We start from the raw sequence: 23,325 nt of genomic DNA, 5'->3' as shown, positions 1-23,325 counted from the left end.
ATGCTATTGGAGCACCAGGGCCAAGCAGTTGCCCAAATGTGAGTCCTTAACAAGATGTAACCACAGACATAAATACCTCTCAGAAATGAGGAACATTCTCATGATCTTGACAGTGCAATGTCTTGGCAACTTTTCAAAGCCATTAGGAAACATTCCCCAAACTTCCAAAGAAGGTTTGAGGTTTTTAAAACTTTTTTTTTTCAATTTGTAAAGAGAAGGAGGGGGAAGATAAAGCTGGACAGTGAAGTAGGGGAGATAAAACTGGACAACTGGGGAGATCACAGCTTTGTGCTGGGCAGGACTTCTCAGCTACCTGCAGTAGCCAGCATGTCTTTAGTCCTGCTCGCCATCCTCGGGCTCATCATTCAGACTCAAGGTAAGCACTAATATACTGACAATTCCAAGGAATTATTTCATCATTGTCATGTCTTTCCAGGAGAGGGAGAGAAAGCTAAAGAAAAATTTTTTTGTTATCAAAGCTTAAGCAGAAGAAGGAAATTATTCTTCTCAGCATTTCTCTTCTCAATGGGAACTGTCTTCCATGCGATTTCAATAAACCAGTCAACAAAAATATTTACATGTTTTATATCAATATTCTGTCTTTCTCTAGCAATAGCCATAAGACAAACACTTGAATCAGACCTGTATGAAGTAGTTCATCCTAAGAAACTACACATTTTACACAAAAGAGAGATACAGAATAACCAAACAGAGAAGCATGTCAAAGAGGTAAGCAATGGATTGACTATGGTGTCATCTAATGAGACAGTAAATGATCTTTTTACTAGTAGAAGTGATGTCACAGTCAACATCTAATAGTTTAATTTTGAAATCCATTTATACAAAAGCTCCCCTTTGCCCTGGAGAGGGCATAGGTTTTCTTCAAATGGTTTTTTGCACTGAGGCAGCAGGAAGGAAGTTAACTGACTCCCTGGATCAGAAAGAATAAAGCAGCTTGGACATTTCTCCAAGTTTGTGGGGAGAACAAAATAAAGAAAGACAGGAATGGCAGCCATTTCTGGGAGATAAATTTATCTCATTAATTTGCAAGTTTTTTTTTTTAACTCTGTTGAAGATACTCTTGAACTATTACCTTTTTGCAAATATTTTCCTCATTTTATAATTTTTACTTTAATTTTTAGTATGTTTTTTGTTTGAGCTTTTTTAGTGTATTTGGTTTAGCTTTAAAGTAGTAAAAATATATACCTTATTATTACCCTATTAGGATCCATTAGGGTACAGAACTGTATACCATACGTTAGAGCAAATGATAAGTCCCTATCTTACATATTAGAGTGAATTTGATCTGTATTATTACCATGTTATTGTACTTTTTGGAAATCTATCTTGGTGTAAAATTTGTGTTTTCTTTTACATATTTTAGGAGCATGAGAACTTTTAGAAGCATGAGAACTGCTTTTATCTTACATGCATTTTTAATTATTATTCAGTACAGCTACCTATATCATTATAATTATTTTAGATAGATTCAGAAATGTAAATTATCATTGTTATTAAATATTTTTAGGAAAGATATGAACCTGAACTTCAATATCAGATCATGTTACATGGAGAAGAAGTCATTCTTTCCTTACAAAAAGCTGAGTAAGTTGTATTTTCTGCAAGTCTAATTGCTGGATTATTCTAAAAAAATTGTAGGAAAATAAATCTTGAAACTCTATATAGTGTAATTTCACAAAGAAGACATGAAGCATATTGATCACTGGATGCTAATAGTTTGTGCTAATATTATCAAAGAAGCTTGATGTTTCTCTAGGAAATTATATGCAAAGTATAAAACAAAGCAGCTGCACAAACGACTTTCTTCCTTGGTAATTTTGGAATTTGCTGCAAATATATTCTAGCCAGATAAACTCAAACCTTTGATGTGACTTTCCAGTACTTTTATTTAATTGGAGTATATTTTCTTTAAAATATTATGTTAGTTTCTACTGTACAGAAAAGTTAATCAGCTATACGTATATGTATATCCCCTTTCTTGAATTTCCTTCCCATTTAGGTCGCCACAGAGCATTGAGTAGAGTTCCCTGTGCTATACAGTGGGTTCTCATTAGTTATCCATTTGACACATCACTTCAGCTCAGTTTTGTTCAGTCGCTCAGTCATGTCCAACTCTTTGCGACCCCATGGACTGCAGCACACCAGGCTTCCCTGTCCGTCACCAACTCCCAGAGCTTGCTCAAACTCATGTCCATCGAGTTGGTGAAGCCATCCAACCATCTCATCTGTCATCCCCTTCTCCTCCCGCCTTCAATCTTTTCCAGCATCAGGGTCTTTTCAAATGAGTCAGTTCTTTGCATCAGGTGGCCAAAGTATTGGAGTTTCAGCTTCAGCATCAGTCCTTCCAATGAATATTCAGAACTGATTTCCTTTAAGATTGACTGGTTTAATCTCCTTGCAATCCAAGGGACTCTCTAGCAGAGAAGTCCAACTCCACAGTACAAAATCATCAATTCTTTGGCACTCAGTTTTCTTTATGGTCCAGCTCTTACATCCATACATGACTACTGGAAAAACCATAGCTTTGACTAGATGGACCTTTGTCAGCAAAGCAATGTCTCTGCTTTTATAGCTAAGGCTAATTCAGGGCACATAGCCTTGAGATACTCAGGGAATAGGGTTACACCAAGTTCTATAATAGTCAGTAAACTTCTCCCTGAATGCAGTGGTCCTTTATGTGTACTTGTGACCCAACACCCTTCCGAGATTGCTTAGAGGCTGTGTTCTTGGTGCAAAGAATCCCAATAATACATTTGAAGTTAGAAAAATCACTCTCTGATTTCTGTGTTAGTAAAGTATTGGAAGACATTTCTGTCCTCCTAAGAGGTATAACTGAATGTTTGATTTGCTTCACGAGCAGACTCATGATATTGGAAAAAGATCAGTGCAGCAGAAAGTCAGCTCTTTCTCAATGTAAACATTATCGTTTCTGTAGTGCTGAAGATCGCATCAGGGATATTAGCCTTAATTATCACCATGAGAGTATTGTTCACCTTTCTGCTCTCTACAGGCATCTCCTGGGACCAGACTACACTGAAACATATTACTCACCTGGTGGAGAAGAAATCACCACAAGACCTCAGAACATGGTAGGTCTGAATGCTTTCTGGGACTCTTAACTTGGATCAGCTGCTTACATCATGAGATTCATAAGTCCAAGGTCAACTTAAAAAAAAAAATCAAAGGACTTGAAAGCAAGGGGCTCATCTATGACCAAGGAGACAACAGGTGAAAAAAAGAATTATATCTTTTTAAAAAGATAGGAGTAGTAGGAGGCTCTCAAGTGTTGCATTAAACTTTTTAAAATATTCATGTATTTGAGTGTGTTGGATCTTAATTGCGGCTCACGGGATCTTCATTGCATCATGGTCAATATTTCATTGTGGTGCATGGACTCTCTAGTTGTGGTGCACGGGCTTAGTTGCTCCTCGGCATGTGGGATCTTAGTTCCCTGACCAAGGAGTGAACCCACAACCTCTGCATTGCAAGGCAGATTCTTCACCACCAGACCACCAGGGAAGTCCCTCAAGTGTTGCACTTTAAGAAGCAACTAAAAATCTATTTTCCCTTAAACCATTTTATCACCAGGTTAGAAATATTCTCTCCTAGGTACTCAAAATGTTATGCCATTATTTACTATTTTGTAGTGATAAATGCATTTATCCTGAGATTTACAATGGCATATTATTTAGCTAATAAAATTTTTATCCAGTTAAAACACCATCATAGAAATGATGCCAAGGTGTAGGTGTCAGACATAGAGGATCAAGGCCAAGTAAAGAACACAAAGAGAACATAAAAAGGCTCAGTCATATGTATACCTATGGTTGATTCATGTTGATGTTTGGCAGAAACCAATACAATACTGTAAAGCAATTATCTTTCAATTAAAAATAAATAAATTTAATTTTAAAAAAAGGCTCAGTCATGAGTACTATCAAGCTAGGGCTTTTCTCAGAGCCACCCTCTATGGTGTCCCAAATATCTGCTGCTGCTGCTGCTAAGTCACTTCAGTCTGGTCCAACTCTTAGCAACCCCATGGACTGCAGCCTACCAGGCTCCTCCATCCATGGGATTTTCCAGGCAAGAGTACTGGAGTGGGTTGCCATTTCCTTCTCCGGTCCCAAACATCTATGTCTCTGTAAAAAAAACAAACAAGACTTTGGCCACAGAATGACCCTTTGTTCCCTTCTTACTCTCTTATTTCAAGGGCATCTGGAGTTTTGCTAACATTGACCTTTGGGGAAAGTATCTGACAAATTAATTCATACTTAAGTGTGGCTTCTCTGGTGGCTCAGATGGTAAAACACCTGTCTGCAATGCTGGAGACCCAAGTTCAATCCCTGGGTCGGGAAGATCCCCTGAAGAAGGAAACGGTAACCCACTCCAGTACTCTTGCCTGGAAAATCCCATGGACAGAGGAGCCTGGCAGGCTACAGTCCATGGGGTTGCAAAGAGTTGGACATGACTGAGTGACTTTACTTAGTGTGAAGGGCCAGTGACATCTTAATATGGTACCTTTTCCAACTTGTCTACAAGAAAATGTTAATGACCTTGTTATAATGAAAATGTTATAATGACAAGGTTTCTTGTAAAGGCAAGAAAGACACAGATGGAATGTCAGACCCTGAGGAAAGTCAATTTGTTTTGAACAAGAGTTTATTCATTAGCTTTCTTGGACTGTTCTACACAAGTGATCCCCTACTTTGCTTATATGAAGTGCCAAAATGTCTGAATCTCTGTGTGGTGGCTTAGTCACTCAGTCGTGTCCAACTCTTTGTGACCCTATGGACTCTAGCCCACCAAGCTCCTCTGTCCACGGGATTTCCCAAGCAAGAATACTGGAGTGGGATACCATTTCCTTCTCCAGGGGATCTTCCAAACCCAGGGATCCAATCTGTGTTTCCTGCTTGGTAAGCAGATTCTTTACCACTGAGTTACCCAGGAAGCCAGTCTGAATCTCTAGCTGTAGACAAATTCTCTGGGCTTTTGAGGCTAGTAAAGGGCTACCACTTACACACCAGTTTTTAAAAAAATGAGTTGGACCCATAAATCAGAGGGTCTCAGACATGGTGGTATGGTCTCTTGAAGACTCTAGAATTTAGAAAAATGAATACCTCGTTTTATTGATATGTAATGCATAGTGGAGCTTGCACAGAGGTACTAAATTATCCAAACTTGGCACTTGAACCTGAGAGTTCTTGGGGAGTGCTGTAGACCACATAAAGCAACTGGTTACTTCTCAAGTGCAGTGCCTACTCAGTCTATTTAGGTTCAAATTTCCTGAACTTTTCTTTAGTGTGAATTAGTGTCACAAAGACTGCTCAACCACCAAATATGGAGGGTTTCCAAGGTCATAGATGGAGAGGTCCATAAAACTGCTGAGATTCTCCATGTTTTTGCTTCTGGGAGCTAGTCTGGTTATAGCCACTATTTGAAGAACATTCTTACATATTCAAGATAAGAGTTTTCAACACAACTGTGATACATTTATTTTTGTAGTTAAAAAAATTTTTTTTCAACCTTAGGAACACTGCTACTATAAAGGACACATCCTAAATGAAAAGGACTCTGTTGCCAGCATTAGTACTTGTGATGGATTGAGGTGAGTTACAACTTGTAAAAATATTAAACATCAAGCACTATTTTGTTACATAATATTGAGTCTTCCTGGACACCATGTCTTCTTACTATTTTGTTAAAACTGTCTCCATTGATAAAATGCTGAATCTACGTGGTTAAAGTGAAGAATAATGTAGCATCCTTGCAATTATCTCATTATCTGAAGTTCTAGTAAAAGTTAGAGTTAATAATTTTTAAACAAGTACTAATTTCGGGAGCATGATGACATCTGGATTCACTTTCGTATTTATTATCCATCCACCCTTCATTCCTTGAAACCATCTGTTTTATCTTCTTAAAGATGCAACCCTGCAGTTGTCACATCAAACATAATTTTTAGAAGTTTGTGGGTATGAGTGTGTTTGTGTATCTGTGTGGTATTTCTGTTTACAAAGTGATTCTTGCCAGTTAGGGAAAATTTGTAAAGGGTGCAAAAGCACAAATAAGAAAATAGCCACTAAAAATTTTTACCTCTGAGTCACTATTATTAGTGTTTGGTCATGGTTCAGTCTTTTATACAGATAAACAAAAATATCATGTATATGATTGAAATGTAAAACAAAACACATGATTCTTTGTCCAACATGGGACATACCACATGACATCAAAAGCTTTTTCCCATATCATACAATGCTTTTGTAGATATAATGGTTTTTAACAGCTGTGTTGGCTTTCTAATATTTCATCATACAGTTTCACTATATATTTCTGAACTAATTTTCCTTCTAAGAAGAGAAAATCTTTAAGTTGCTACTAGTTCCAACTTGTTCCTCTGGCTGATCTGCTCATCAATCTTTCTCTTTGGGGTTCTTGGTATCTACAAGATATCTACTCCTTTGCAAGGTATTCTTTGAAACATATCTACTCCTTTACTACATTCTTCCTTGTACTCCTGGGATCTGCCAAGAAATATTTGCTAAATGTGAAAATAAACTATGGACAAATATTTACTGAGCTCATGGTATAAATTTCAAATTTGGGGGGATAGCTTCATCGTAGTACTTCTTGTTCAGGATGCCCTGGGTAATTAAAATAGGATCTATTTTTGTATTGACAAACACTGATTATAATTTAGATTAGTAAAAGTTAGCTGTAAGACATATGAATGAAAACTACGTGTGAGCTTGGTATTGAGGGAGAGGAGTACCTTCACTCTGGTCAGCGGGCGTGACTTTGGCAGAGAATCTTGAAATATGAGCCTCTGTGTCTCACAGGGGCTATTTTACACATCATGATCAAAGATATATGATAAAGCCTCTGAAAAGCACAGACCAAGAAGAACATGCTGTACTCACATACAACCAGGAGGAGCTCAACCCAGCTAATCACACCTGTGGTGTAAGAAATGCTGGCAGGAAACAGGACCTTATTCGAACCTCAAGGTCACTCAAAATTTCAGAGGTGAGTGCAGTTTCCCACCATCATTCATTTCGACTGACCCAGTAATGATGTATGAAATACTGGTATACCCAGAAATGGCTTGTGTGAGTAAAGTCCAACCCTTATTTACTTATTCCTCAATTTACTTTTCCTCTGAAGGAAAATAAATAAATAAATCTTTTTGTAAGCTTTTTAATCTCTTAGGTTGAAGACATTATTAACAATGTTCTTTCATTCTTCATAAAGATAGAAGAATTTCTTCAGGCTGAGAAATACATTGATCTGCTTTTGGTGCTGGATAATGCCTTTGTGAGTATGAAATGAGCGCTTCTTGGGTAGTTAAGTCAACTTTTCAGTTTTCTTATCAAGCAGATGCAAGCAATAAACTAGTCTCATGAAAAATACGAAGACTGTCCATGTGATTGTCTTATCTGTTCTACCTGCCATGTCAGAAATAGTTTTCATTCATTCCCGCTCTTTTAAAATTCATCTGTGATGCTGCCAAGGTACTCAGATATGGGAAATAAACTTAATGGCAGAGAGCAACAGTGAAACAACCACAATAACTAGAAACATAAAAGAGTTGGTTATTAATATCTTTTAAAGTTCTCACTAGAACATGTAAATATAAAATAGATATAAAATCATCTATAATTTATTAATTACATTCATATATTAAAATATGATAATTTATGCTTCATAATCAAATTTTAAAAATATCAAATTGGATTGAAAACATTAAAATTAATATGATTTATTCAGCTTAATTTGAATTTATATTTTATATGAATGCTTAAGTTTTCTTTTGCCACAAACTTCTTACATTTGAAATAGAATTTGTTGAAACAGATTCTTAGATAACTCTCATTAAGGTAGATATGGAATGAACAGACATTTATTTGCATTGAAATGTGTATGTTTTCTTAAACTATAAAATCCCCATCAGCTTTCTCACTTTAATTTGTGATTTTAATTACTCTTTGCATTTTGTATTTTACAGTATAAGATGTATAATGAGAATATAACTGTGATAAGAAGCTTTGTGTTTGATGTGATAAACCTACTCAATGTGGTAAGATATTTGTTCTATAAACATATGTTTCCATGTAGGAGTTTAGGGCTTTTCTATATTTTAAGCAAATAAGAATTGGTAGAATTACAATGGATTAAGGTCAGCAGTTTGGGGAAATTTGGTAGACAAGGATTAACATCAAAGTAAAATCACTGTATACTGTAGCAAAGGCAACTTCTAGGTTTTCTGTTTTCAAAATGAGATACATTTATCCATCACTTGCAATCAGTGAAATATCTTTAAAAAACTAAATAAATTTTTCCTACTGTATAGCACAGGGAACTACATACAATAGTCTAGGATAAACCATAATGGAAAAGGATGAAAAAGAACATATATATGTTAGGTAGTCAGAATAGAAAACAGGAGCCTAGAATGGCAGTGGCTAAAAGATAAGGAAGGGAAAAGCCCATGAAAATAGAACAAAGGAAGGTCCCAGGACCAGAGTGAGGACCTCAGGTAGAACAACACTCCTGGCTAGCCCAGTTTACTTAGGGCAGGCCCGGGGCAGGGAGGGTGGGAACATATAAAAGGAGGAGCCAAAGGGCCAGGGGTCTCTCTCTTTCTCTCTCTCCCGCGCGCTGCTCTTCTCTTCCGTCTTTGGGTCGACATGCCTTCACGCCTTGAGGATGGATTTTCCTGCTATTTTCTAAATAAAATAGAGCTGTAACACGGAGCTGTAACACTGATTTGTCTAAGAGCTATAACATGGTCTGTTCGAGACCTGAGAGCTATAACACGGTCTGTCCAAGACCCAAGAGCTATGACGCGCCGAGGGCTTTAATGTCTGTCACTCCAAATCTTTGTTGCGATGAGACAGAACTGAGGAGCATACGCTTGCCTGACACACATATATATGTATAACTGAGAACAAACAAACAAAACTCAGTCGCTTTGCTATACAGCAGATATTACCATAACATTGTAAATCAGCTATACTTCAATAATTTTTTAAAAAAGAAATATCAAACATTTTCATAATGAAAAATGTTCTTCCCTCAGATTTACAATACCATAGATGTTCAAGTGTCCTTGGTAGGTATGGAAATATGGTCTAACAGTGACAAGATAAAGGTGGTACCCAACACAGGTGACACCTTTAACAACTTTCTGAAATGGCATCGTTCTAACCTGGGGAAAATGAAGACCCATGACCACGCTCAGCTACTCAGGTAAGCACACACTGGCCAAGGCCAGGTCTATTTTGACAGAGAAGATAGTTATCCCAAAGGTTTCTTAGCAGAGATTCCTATTCAATTCTGCCTCCCTGTTCAGTGATCAGAGAGCCTAAAGTTCTATTATTAGCAACTCACCTGTGGGATTGTTGCAGACCCATGTCAGATCACTAAAATCAACTCTTGGATGTGGGATAACCATATGTGGTCATTCTAATTGCTATAGAATAGCAGTGGCTTTTCTGGGACCTCATGAATATGAAAAGGGTAGGGGAACTAGGAAAGTCTCAGACAGAGTTGACAGAAGCTGATGGTTCAAAAGACTCATATTGTGACAATGTACCTGTAACTTTCACGCAGTGGAGTTGACTTCAAAACTCGAATTTCAGGACTGGCAGCCTCGAATTCCTTGTGCTCCCCATCATCCGTCGCTGTTATTGAGGTTTGTGAACATATAGACCCCTGAGGCTCTACAACCTCCATGAAGACAAGCACAATGTCTTATTTAGAGTTAGCACAATGTATATTTTCTGAGTCAGTAAATAAAAGTAGAAATGAACCTGTATTAGTAGATCACTATACTGAGGATTCCTTGGATTATGAAACAGAATATCTCTTTACATTGACCCTCCCAGAGGTTTCACTGTTTAGTTGGTGTTAGGGAGTTATAAGAGGAAGATCAGAACAAAAACAAAATCCAGGTGCCCTCTGGGATTTGAGGTAACTTCAAATGAATCATCACTAGTATCTTGGCCAGGAAGGTGGACAAAGTTCATGTCAGTGTCACACGGCCAAACACCGCCAGTGTCATAGGCATCATAGCAACATTGTTTGGAATTGAGGACATAGTGTGATATCTTTTAGTACTTCCTGTGAAGAATGAGCTTCCCTGGTGGCTTGTTGGTAAAGAATCTCCTTGCCAGTGTGAGACCTATCCCTGGGTTGGGATGATCCCTTGGAGAAGGAAATGGTAACCCACTCCAGTATTCTTGTCTGGGAAATGAGTAGACAGAGGAGCTTGGAGGGCTACAGTTCATGGAGTCACAAAAGAGTCAGACTCCATTTAGCAACTAAAAAACAACAATGAATAATGGAATTATCATGATTAAACCATGGTTTATCAATAATCCATATTGATTGAGCACTGGCTCAGTGGTTAGATTTCCAATGGCAAATCATTTCAAATGTTTACAATGTCATTGTTGATGTTTGAAGTGTAAACATTTTTAATGTTTACAAAGTCCTGTCAATTGTCTCAAATGTCTACAATTTACAATTACCAATGACAGGGGAAGAAGCTCAATGATTTAATAATTTCCATGTCAAACTATTATTCTTTGTAATACCAAACATCAGTGATAATGAACAAATAATTGAATGAAATCACAAATAATAAATATTTCTTTTTTTTTTCACCAGGCTAAGAGAAAGAACAGTGTCTCTCTTGTAGCAGTGATGTCACATGAATTAGGTCATGTCCTCGGTATGCCTGATGTTCCATATAACACCAAGTGTCCCTCTGGGAGTTGTGTGATGAATAAATATCTAAGGTGAGACCTTGTCACTCTAGAGGAAAACAAAATTCTTAAATCTTGAAGAATTCAGATGCAGGCTGTATAATTGGGTGAACATTTTTTAATGTAATGGCTGTGTTTCCAACTAATTCATGCTCTAGCTTCTTGATGTACAGGATTTACCAGCTAGCAGAACTCATTATTTAAGATTTCCAAATATGCCCAGGTAGAGTTTATAAGTATAGTGATCATGTTAATCTAACTTAAAATAATTTTAGCTTAAAACAGTCTTTTCTAAAAATATTTATATAATTAAGATGAGAACATCCTTATAAATCCCTGTCATCAATTAATTCATTTTTATGTTATTAATGTTGCCTTTTAATTCTAAGCACTTTGTAAGGACTTGTGATAGAAAAATCAATAAACATATCTTACTGTTGAAGTGCTCATAAATAGGAAGTTAAATATCTCCATTGAACCTCTAAGTCTACAGTCACTTCCTTTCACTATTCCTTGTTATTATCACTTATGTCTCAGCCTTCAATAGTGAGATGAGTGAATGATAACAAATGGTGAAGCTCATCACTGCTGCCATCTAGGGCAGAACTGAATCTGCACAGGAATTGAAATTCTTCCAACTCCTACAACTGGGTATCTAGAAAAAGAATTTTCCAATGAGAGTAGTATTCATGCTGTATCACACTCCACATGTAACATGGTTCATTTATACTAAATTTGGAGTTTTTGTTGAGCTAGTAAGACAAGTCAGATTCTTATGTTAACTTATCACTGTATATAACATGGTCTTTCTCATTTTTCTTCTGGTTACAGTTCAAAATTCCCAAAGGATTTCAGTACACGTAGTCGCTCACATTTTAAAAAATACATGTTATCTCAAAAGCCAAGATGCCTACTGCAAGCATTGGTTCCTAAAAATAGGACAAAACCAGTGTGTGGGAACCAACTTTTGGAAGTAGGTGAAGACTGTGATTGTGGCTCTTCTGAGGTATGCAAATATCTGCGGTCTAAAAATTTTACTAGAGAGTTATTGTGACTTTCTTTTTAGTTTTAATTAGAGTATAATTGCTTTACAATATTGTGTCAGTTTCTGCTGCACAGTGTGAATCAGCTATATGTATACATATATCATTTCCCTCTTGCACCTCCCTCCAGTCCCAACCACATCCCACACATCAAGGTCATTACAGAGCACTGGGCTGAGCTCCCTGTGGTGTTCATAATGTTATCTTTTTTTTCCTTTTAAAATGATCTTTTGGAAATTCTTTCTAAAGACAAACTTGGCATCTTAGTAAAAAGTAGGCTTGTATTTGTTTTCAGTACTGACTTTAGCCATCTTTTGAAAAGCATTTCAAAAGCCAGGATATGCTTATTATATGATTGTATAAGAATATCAGTGAAAAGAGGTAAATCATTAAGGTGAAAAGACAACTCTCAGAATGGAAAAAAAATTTTGCAAAAGAAACAAGTAACAAGGGACTAATATCCCTTGTGATACAAGCAGTTCATGCAGCTCAGTGTAAAAACAGAAAAAAAAAATCTTAAAATAGGTAGACCTTAATAGACATTTCTCCAAAGAAGATATACAGATGGCCAAAAAATACATGAAAAGATGCTCAACATCACTAAATATTAGAGAAATGCAAGTCAAAACTATAATGAGGTATCACTTCACACTGCTCAGAATGGTCATCATTAAAAAATCTACAAACAATAAATGCTGGAGAGGATGTGGAAAAAGAGGGAACCCTCCTACACTGATGGTGAGAATGTAAACTGGTACAGTCACTATCGAGAACAGTATGGAGGTTCCTTAAAAATCTAAACATATCACTACCATGTGTGTATGCTAAGTTGCTTCAGTGGTGTCTGATCCTTTGTGACCCTATAGACCATAGTCCACCAGGCTCCTCTGCCCATGAAATTCTCCAAGCAAAAGTACCGGAGTGGGTTGCCATGACATTCTTCAGGGTATTTTCCCAACCCAGGGATTGAACCCTTGTCTTTTAGTCTCCTGCATTGGCAGGCAGGTTCTTTACCACTAGCACCACTTGAGAAGCCCCCAGAGCTACCATATGCCCCAGCAATCCCACTCCTGAGCATGTATCTGAAGAAAACCATAATTCAAAAAGATACAAGCATCATAATGTTCATTGTAGCCCTATTTACAATAGCCAGAATGTGGAAGCAACCTAAATGTCCATTGGTGGAGGAATAAAGAAAATGTGGTACATATATATACAATGGAATATTACTCAGCCACAAAAAGGAACAAAATTGTGCAATTTGCAGATATGTGGATGAACCTAGAGACTGTCATACAGAGTGAAGTAAGTCAGAAAGAGAAAAACAGATGTCATATGGTATCACTTACATGTGGAATCCAGAAAAGTGATACAGATGAACTTATTTGCAAAGCGGAAATAGAGATACAGACATAGAGAATGGATGTATGGATTCTAGGGGCCAGGGGTGTGGGATGAACTGGGAGATTGGAACTGATATATAAACACTATTGATATTATGTATAAAGTAGATAACTACTGCTGCTGCTGCTGCTACTGCTAAATCGCTTCAGTCATGTTCGACTCTGTGTGACCCCATAGATGGCAGTCCACCAGGCTCCCCCGTCCCTGGGATTCTGCAGGCAAGAATACTGGAGGGGGTTGCCATTTCCTTCTTCAATGCATGCTAAGTTGCTTCAGTCATGTCTGACTTTGTGCGACCCTATGGACAGCAGCCCACCAGGCTCCTCCATCCACAGGATTCTCCAGGCAAGAATACTGGAGTGGGTTGCTATATCCTTCTCCAGAAAATAGATAACTAGTGAGAACCTATTATCTAGCACAGGGAACTCTGTAGTGCTCTGTGGTGTCCTAAAAGGGAAGGAAATCCAATAAAGAGGGGATATACATAAGCATATAGTTTCTGCTATACTCTACTTTGCTGTACAGTAGAAACTAACACATTATAAAGCAAGTGTACATTCTTTTAAAAAGTAAATCCTTAACTATATATGTCACTTATGAACGTTCTTAAATGTATTAGTCAAATTTCTAAATAACATAAACTCCCAGCTGATTGTTTTGTTGAGCAATAACAATTAAAAAGGAGTTTCCCATGTGGCTCAGTGGTAAAGAATCTGCCTGCCAATGCAGGAGATGTGGGTTATATCCCTGGGTCTGGAAGAGCCCCTGAAGGAGGAAATGGCACCCCACTCCAGTATTCTTGCCTGGAAAATCCCATGAACAGAGAGGAGCCTGGAGGGATACAGTCCATGGGGCCGCCAAGAGTAAGACACAACTGAAAGACAAAGTATGTACACACAGATGCAACAATTGAAAATCCAGAAGTAAATTCTCTCCATTGAGAGAGAATTGGCCTTCTTTCATCAAGCAGTGGGAGAAGGCAATGGCAACCCACTCCAGTACTCTTGCCTGGAGAATCCCATGGACGGAGGAGCCTGGAAGGCTGCGGTCCATAGGGTCTCTAAGAGTCGGACACGACTGCGCGACTTCACTTTAACTTTTCACTTTCATGCATTGGAGAAGGAAATGGCAACCCACTCCAGTGTTCTTGCCTGGAGAATCCCAGGGACAGGGGAGCCTGTTGGGCTGCCATCTGTGGGATCGCACAGAGTCGGACACGACTGACGCGACTTAGCAGCAGCAGCATCAAGCAGTGTGTGAGAAAGAGAAATTAAAACGTAAAGAGGAAAAAGAAAAATCACACAAGTCTGTAGAAGATGGATTAACATAGAACATCTAATATAATTACTATACTTCTGGCTAATCTTCATAAAAATCTAACCCCTTGGAGAAATCAGTATACCCTAAAGCGTATCTCTGATAGAATGTTCATTAGCAGTATCAGACTAGGTTTCTGAAAGAAAGCGTTCTATTTAAGACTAAAAAAATGAATTACGATTTGAAGAGACTTTTTACATGTCAATCTGCCGAATGCTTTCATAATCACAGTCTCCTTTATTACTCACAACAAACCTGCAAAACAGGTTTGTTATTTTCCCAATTTAGAAAAGAAGTGAAACTCAGAAAAGCTAAGTAACTAGATCCAAGGATACAAAGCTAGTAGTTGGTGAAACCTGTTGCAACCCAAGATTTACCCATTACTTTAAGAGGCTTTGTGACAAAGGGGAAGATATATAATCATTCTATCCTGTTTATTTATTCAGAAATTTTAAGTCATTGAGGGCTCCCCTGGTGGCTGAGTGGTAAAGAATTTGCCTGCCGGTGCAGAAGACATGGGTTCCATCCATGATCTGAGAAGCAACTAACCCTGTACATCAAAAAAGAAAAACAAAACAAAAAGAAATTTTAAGTTATTAAATTATATTAAAAGTTTACATGGTGCAACTTACAAAGAATAATGTAAATATTCTGTTAATTATGAGATGAAATTTTATAAGTGATCTGATGCTTTATAATAATTTAGATTTATGTTTATCTCATTCTTACTTATATTCCCATATGGTTTCTAGAGTGGAGGATAACTGAAATTGTTCACAATCTTTGGTATTTCTAATTTCAACAGGTAAAATGCTCTGTGTTCAGCATACACACACACACACACACACACACACACACACACAGGGAGAGTGGGAAGAGAACAGGAGAGGAGAAACTACTATTATATGGTGTTTAATATTTTATTTTCTTTAACTATATTATCCAGTTCCCATATTCTTTCCATATCTTGTTGATTTTCTTCTTCTGTAGCTGGATAAAATTAGAGAGCTAAAGAGTCCAAACTTAAGAACAACTGAATTTTTAAATAGCTGTTTTTTATCTAAAAAGTAGTATATGTACTTTATATAGAATTCTTTAATGAAAAATCCATTTTCTAGGATCTTACATGCTATTTTATTATTTTTAATAAAGATAATCATTCTTTCTGTCTAGATATTATCAAACAACCATCATGCTATTTTAATGATTCTAGCTATGTAACACACTTTAATATCAGTAATGGAAAATTTCTTCACTGACATTTTTTTTGCAGTGTTTGCATAGTAATTATTCAGTGTTCATTCTTCCATAAATATCTTGGTTTTAGTTTTATTTTTTGTCAGTTTGCCTGCAAATACAGTTGAGATTCTGGTTGATATTTGTAAAATTCACAATTCACTCTAAAGGCCACTGGCATTTTCACAATATTAAGTATTGTCTTAAAAGATAAGTTGCCTTTGGAGTTTTTCAGAGAAGTTAAATAAAAAATTCTTCATGCAGTTCTTGAACTTTTTGAAAGTTTATTTTGAAATATTTTAAACTTTTTTCTTTTTACTGTTAATACATATAATGTTTTCTTTTTATTTAGGTTCTCATTTATTACTATTCTTGATATTATTTTATTATCTTAAACAGCTATCTTAGTAACTAACTCAATGTTTTTAGAGTTGATCCTCTTTATTTTCTAGCTCAAGAATTATATCATATATAAACAGTGAAAACATTATTATTGTTTATAGATAATAATTATTATATATCTGATTATATTCATATATTTTTTGTTTCATAGCATTTGTCAGAATTTACATAATAATATAGCATAAAAATAATTCTTGTTTTATACTTTGTTGGATGTGTTTTTACTATTCACCAGATAGATTTTCTTTATCATGATGATCAAAACACTGTTCATAGTTTACTAATAATTAAATAATGGTTGCCTAATTTGTATTAATTTTTGCCATCCATCACATTAGTATTAGTTGTTTTCTTCCCTCAGTCTTTTAATATAATGGATAATGTTACTTTATTCTGTACTGTTGAGACACCCTTGCATTTTTGGTGACAAAAGACTCTGCAGAGTTTGTAATGGAGAATTATTATATCAATAGGCTAGTGTTTGGCTGATATTTTGCTCAACTTTTTGCATTTGTACACACAAATAAGAATGGTATGGTGTATATATTCATTACCAGATCTCATTATCAGGATTATGCAGGCTTGATAAAAAGAATTGAGGATTAAAAATAATTTTTTTTCTCTATTGTCAAGCTGTTTGAAGAGAATAGAAATATTCTCCCTTGAATTTCAAATTAACTTACATATAATATCATCTAGGTGAATTTATTTGGGATAATTCTTGGATTATTCTATGTTTGTCCTTTTAAGAGATAGTTTTCATTACTCAGCATTTTTTTCTATCATTAAATTTCCTTGGTCATTTCAACTCGAATTTGTAGAGCAGAGTAATTTAGTTTAAAAGTGAAATTTCATTGTCATCTTATACCAGAATTCTGTGCACCTAATCTATAGGGAAAAAACGCTTGAACCCACTTTTGCATTGTGTGTGTGTGTTTTAAAGGAATGTACCAATCCTTGCTGTGAAGCCATGACCTGTATGTTAAAAAGTGAAGTTAATTGTGGAAAAGAGACTGAGCAATAACATGTAAGACCTTTTTTTTTCTTTCTTTGTTCTTAAACTTTCACATTTTTATGTTATTCAAGAAAGATATGACACTGAGTTCAACAAAGCTAAAACTTAATTTATTTCATTTTACATTTTTAAATGACTTAATTTCAGAAATTAAAAAAAGCCCCTATTATGAACATAAATAGCTCAGAGTTGTGTATATACTAATACACTAATGAGAAAAGTGGCTATTTTGTCATCATGAAACTAGGACTTCCGAAACCTGTGCTAAAATTGTATGAAATTCTGAAAGGTAATAATGAGTTTAATATAAAGTAATATAACAAACAGAAAAGTGAAAGTGAAAGTTGCTCAGTCATGTCCAACTCTTTGCAACCCCTTGGACTATACAGTCCCTGGAATTCTCCAAGCTAGAATACTGGAGTGGGTAGATCCAGGGGATCTTCCCAAACCAGGGATCGAACCCAGGTCTCTTGCATTGCAGGTGGATTCTTTACCAGCTGAACCATGAGGGAAGCAAAGATCTCAATTGATGAGCAAATTCTTTTCTTGTTTAAGTGCTGATCATTGAGATTGCAAGGTAGTCAGAAGATAAAATTTAACCACACACTACAAGATTTGACAATTTTATTCCTTCTAAAATGCCTAGGGAATTCCCTAGTGGTCCAGTAGTTAAGACACAGTACTTTCACTGCCATAGGCCTGGGTTTGATCTCTGGTCTGGGAACTATAAGCTGCGTGGCATGGCCAAAAGATTTTTTTAAAATAAAAAAAATGCTTCAATAATGCATAATTCACAGATTATTTTTGTATTTTACACATTCCTACATAAGTTGGGCTAGGAAACCTAATTGTTTTTGATATATTCCTTTCAGTAAAAACTAGTTTCTAAATCTGAAAATGGCAGCAACAACCAAAAATTATGAATAGGAGGAAAGACTTGGGACAAATTATTAATATATGAATGGAGTTATTCTTACCAACTACCACCCTTTCCTGAATTTCCTGAATCTTTTCTGGAATTTTTAAAAATTTATTTATTTTAATTGGAGGCTAATTACTTAACAATATTGTTGAGGTTTTTGCCATACATTCACATGAATCAGCCATGGGTGTACATGTGTTCCCCATCCTGAACCTCCCTCCTACTTCCCTCCCCAGTCCCATCCCTCAGGGTCATCCCAGTGCACCAGCCCTGAGCACTCTGTCTCATGCATTAAACCTGAACTGGCGATCTATTTCACATATGATAATATACATGTTTCAATGCTAGTCTCTAAAATCATCCCATCCTCGCCTCCTCCCACAGAGTCCAAAAGTCTGTTCTTTTTATCTGTGTCTCTTTCGCTGTCTTGCATATAGGGTCGTCATTACCATCTTTTTAAATTCCATATATATGCATTAGTGTACTGTATTGGTGTTTTTCTTTTTGACTTACTTTACTCTGTATAATAGGCTCCAGTTTCATCCACCTCATTAGAACAGATTTAAATGCATTCTTTTTATTAGTTGAGTAATATTCCATCATGTATATGTACCACAGCTTTCTTATCCATTCATCTGCTGATGGACATCTAGGTTGCTTCCATGTCCTGGCTATTGTAAACAGTGCTGTGATGAACATTGGGGTATACATGTCTCTCAATTCTGGTTTCCTCAGTGTGTATCCCCAACAGCGGGATTGCTGGGTCATATGGCAGTTCTATTTCCAGTTTTTTAAGGAATCTCCACACTGCTCTCCATAGTGGCTGTACTAGTTTGCATTCCCACCAACAGTGTAAGAGGGTTCCCTTTTCTATGCACCCTCTCCAGAGTTTATTGTTTGTAGACTTTTTAATAGCAGCCATTCTGACTGGCATGAGATGGTACCTCATTGTGGTTTTGATTTGCATTTCTCTGATAATGAGTGATGTTGAGCATCTTTTCATGTTTTTGTCTGCCATCTGTATGTCTTCTTTGGAGAAATATCTGTTTAGTTCTTTGGCCCATTTTTTGATTAGGTCGTTTATTTTTCTGGAATTGAGCTTCAGGAGTTGCTTGTATATTTTTGAGATTAGTTGTTTGTCAGTTGCTTCATTTGCTATTATTTTCTCCCATTCTGAAGGCTGTCTTTTCACCTTGCTTATAGTTTCCTTCGTTGTGCAAAAGCTTTTAAGTTTAATTAGGTCCCATTTGTTTATTTTTGCTTTTATTTCCATTATGCTGGGAGATGGGTCATAGAGGATCCTGCTGTGATTTACGTCAGGGAGTGTTTTGCCTATGTTTTCACTCTAGAATTTTTATAGTTTCTGGTCTTACATTTATATCTTTAATCCATTTTGAGTTTTTTTTTGTGTATGGTGTGAGAAAGTGTTCTAGTTTCATTCTTTTACAAGTGGTTGACCAGTTTTCCCAGCACTACTTGTTAAAGAGATTGTCTTTTCTCCATTGTATATTCTTGCCTCCTTTGTCAAAGATAAGGTGTCCATAGGGGCATGGATTTATCTCTGGGCTTTCTATTTTGTTTCATTGATCTATATTTCTGTCTTTGTGCCCGTACCATGCTGTCCTGATGACTGTAGCTTTGTAGTATAGCCTGAAGTCAGGCAGGTTGATTCCTCCAGGCCCACTCTTATTTCTCAAGACTGTTTTGGCTATTTGAGGTTTTTTGTATTTCCATACAAATTGTGAAATTATTTGTTCTAGCTCTGTGAAAAATACCGTTGGTAGCTTGATAGGGATTGCATTGAATCTATAGATAGCTTCGGACAGTATAGTCGTTTTCACTATATTGATTCTTCCTATCCATAAACATGGTATATTTCTCCATCTATCTGTGTCATCTTTGATTTCTTTCATCAATATTTTATAGTTTTCTATGTATAGGTCTTTTGCTTTTTAGGTAGCTTTATTCCTAAGTATTTTGTTCTTTTCATTGCAATGGTGAATGGAGTTGTTTCCTTAATTTCTCTTTCTATTTTCTCATTGTTAGTGTATAGGAATGCAAAGAATTTCTCTGTGTTAATTTTATATCCTGAAACTTTACTATATTCATTGATTAGCTCTAGTAATTTTCTGGTGAAGTCTTTAGGGTTTTCTATGTAGAGGATCATGTCATCTGCAAACAGTAGAGTTTTACTTCTTCTTTTCCAGTCTGGATTCCTTTTATTTCTTTTTTTTTTTGCTCTGATTGCTGTGGCCAAAACTTCCCAAACTATGTTGAATAGTAGTGGTGAGAGTGGGCACTCTTGTCTTGTTCCTGATTTTGGGGGAACTGCTTTCAATTTTTCACCATTGAGGGTAATGTTTGCTATGGGTTGTCTTATATAGCTTTTATTATGTTGAGGTATGTTCCTTCTATTCCTGCTTTCTGGATGATTTTTTATCATAAATGGGTATTGAATTTTGTCAAAGGCTTTCTCTGCATCTATTGAGATACTCATATGGTTTTTATCTTTCAATTTGTTAATGTGGTATATTGCATTGATTGATTTGCAAATATTGAATGATCCTTGCATCCCTGGGATAAAGCCCACTTGGTCATGATGTATGGTCTTTTAAATATGTTGTTGAATTCTGTTTGCTAGAATTTTGTTAAGGATTTTGCATCTATGTTCATCAGTGATATTGGCCTATAGTTTTCTTTCTTTCTTTCTTTCTTTTTTTTGTGGCATCTTTGTCAGGTTTTGGTATTAGGGTGATGGTAGCCTCATAGAATGAGTTTGTAGGTTTACCTTCCTCTGCAATTTTCTGGAAGAGTTTGAATAGGATAGGTGTTAACTCTTTAAATTTTTAGTAGAATTCAGCTGTGAATCCATCTGGTCCTGGGCTTTTGTTTGTTGGAAGATTGCTGATTACTGTTTTAATTTCTGTGTTTGTGATGAGTCTGTTAAGATTTTCTATTTCTTCCTGGTTCAGTTTTGAAAAGTTATACTTTTCTAAGAATTTGTCCATTTCTTCCAATTTGTCCATTTTATTGGCATATAGTTGCTGATAGTAGTCTCTCATGATCCTTTGTATTTCTGTGTTGTCTGTGGTGACTTCCCCATTTTCATTTCTAATTTTGTTGACTTTCTTTTCTGGAACTGAACTTGTAGAGAGATTATAAAGGGAATAATCAACTCAAAGTGGCTTCTCTGTCAGTGGTAAAGAATTTGCCTGCCAATTCAGGAGACACAAGAGATATGAGTTCGATCCCTGGGTCTGGAAGATCCCCTGGAGGAGGAAATGGCAACCCACTCCAGTATTCTTTCCTGGAGAATTCCATGAACAGAGGAGCTTGGCAGGCTACAGTCTATGAGCTTGCAAGAGTCAAACAAGACTTAGTGATTCAATTACCCCCATCCAATCAACTGAAAGATCACTGACTATCACCTCTTCAAGGAAAGGACCAGCAAGGTCATACGATAAGGAGTATTACTCATTCAGGGCTTCTGAATTCATTCCTGGAAAATTCCATGGACAGAGGAGCCTGGCAGGCTATAGTCCATGGGGTCGCAAAGAGTCAGACACAACTAGCTACTGAGCATACACATCATTTATTCTCTTACCAAGTATCATTTCATTCAGTTGAACCCCTAGTGTGATCCGCTCTACAGGAGATGCTAGAAATTAGTCCCATCTTCTTCTTTTGTGACAGAGATCAGAAGTATATCATCACAAACCACAATCATTCAATTCTTTTAGGGGCTTGGAATGATAAGTGGGCTTGCACCATTACTGGCCAATATTGGCAATTTAGTATCATGGAAAGAAAACTGAACTTGGACTTGGGATACTTTGATTATTTTCTCAGGTTAGGTACAAAATACCTGTAGCACTTAAAGTCAAATTATTTACTTCATTTTCTCACTTGTAAAATGAAGCTAATGGTATTGTCTTTCAGTAGGGTTGTTAGAATTATTTAAATTCTATAAATATTTGCTATTATTACATAATATTTTATAATTTATAAAGACCATGGCTTCCAAATTTTTCTTTTGATCAGAGGATGAATCCAAACATCTGCTTCAGTGAAATGCTACTTGCCAGGATAAGAATCAAGAAATCCAAACATGCCAGGAATCTTACATAGTCTTACCATTGTCTGTAACTGTATTTTGCTTTTCACTTGTCCTTATACTTCCTGTAATTTTTACCTCTCCAGTCAGCAGGTCAATAGATGTATTTAGGGAAGCTACCTATAAGTCTGATCTTTAAATGCATTTTTTAAGGATCTTGAAGCCGTTGTTTAGCTCTTTTCTTTGGAGAACAGAAGAAATTAGTCTTTGACTAAAACACTGCAAAATGCTCTACTGAATTATGCAAGCTCATTTCAGAATTGTATAATGGCAAGTGACTTGTGTTTTAATCCCTCTTTCATTTTACTTTAGTCCATGAAAAAATAAAATCATTTGATGAGTGTAATCTGGTGGAAGATAGGAAAGCAAAGTTCATGTGTCATTTCTTACTCCTCAGTATTCTGCTTTCCTTGCTCTTAGAAGTGTCATATTTTTCTATATCATGTCAAGGCTAATGAAGTATTTTTTATTTTATCATGTATAATCCTTTCACCATCACATTTAATGCTAATTTGAAGAGGTCTGTATTGCTTACACTGTCATTTAGCCACCAAGAATTGCTTCATTCATCTATTGGCTTAATGAACCACAGTGAATAAAAGCACAACTTTTCGAGGAATTTGTTTGTGTGGTCATTTTCAAAAATGAATATTTTCCAGTTTTGTTGTAGGTCTGTGTTAGATGGTAAAGCCTTACATAATTAGACAATTTTCCCTTTGGTCATTTGACAGCACTGCCGCAGAGAGCCAGGCATTGTAACGGGGAGGAGAAAGGCCACATTCTCTTTTAGCGCCCAGAATGAAATGACTTGAGCCCGGTCACACAAACTTTTTGAAGTTTCTCTAAACTGTTTTTTTTTTTTTTTAAACAATTTACTCAAAATAAATGTTCAAATTTCCACTGATGCCTGGGTCAGGAGAACAAGAACTTAGACATACTGGTAAAAGCAAGCAACTTTCTGAAACAAGCAGCTTTCCAGAAAGCCCTGCTTGCTGGTGTTGGCTGCCTCCCCCTTCCTTGCCTCCACGTTGTTGGTGGCTTTGGCTCTACAAGTGTTACAGTGACACTGTATGTCTGATGTCACT

At 36.4% G+C, this 23,325-nt stretch overlaps 1 protein-coding gene across 2 annotated transcripts; it reads left to right on the top strand.

Annotated features, from left to right (window-relative positions):
* On the top strand, positions 1-22,859 carry ADAMDEC1 (ADAM like decysin 1). 2 transcript variants are annotated; one of them, XM_069573983.1, is made up of 14 exons: positions 9-376; positions 611-729; positions 1,529-1,605; positions 3,032-3,110; positions 5,550-5,626; positions 6,858-7,044; positions 7,270-7,332; positions 8,024-8,095; positions 9,098-9,267; positions 9,631-9,712; positions 10,690-10,820; positions 11,619-11,793; positions 17,133-17,216; positions 22,168-22,859. In XM_069573983.1, exons 1-13 carry the CDS (start codon positions 118-120, stop codon positions 17,211-17,213), a joined length of 1,572 nt encoding a protein of 523 aa, XP_069430084.1. In that variant the 5' UTR covers positions 9-117; the 3' UTR covers positions 17,214-17,216; positions 22,168-22,859. The 2 variants fall into 2 exon arrangements, with proteins under 2 accessions (XP_069430085.1, XP_069430084.1); XM_069573984.1 differs by lacking the exons at positions 17,133-17,216; positions 22,168-22,859 and adding an exon at positions 14,998-16,055 and having other exon boundaries at positions 1-376.
* The last annotated feature ends 466 nt before the right edge of the window (positions 22,860-23,325 follow it).

The sequence above is a fragment of the Ovis canadensis genome, chromosome 2, assembly GCF_042477335.2.
Source record: "Ovis canadensis isolate MfBH-ARS-UI-01 breed Bighorn chromosome 2, ARS-UI_OviCan_v2, whole genome shotgun sequence".
Classification (NCBI taxonomy): Eukaryota; Metazoa; Chordata; class Mammalia; order Artiodactyla; family Bovidae; genus Ovis; species Ovis canadensis.
This window is presented reverse-complemented; position numbering and strand designations above follow the sequence as displayed.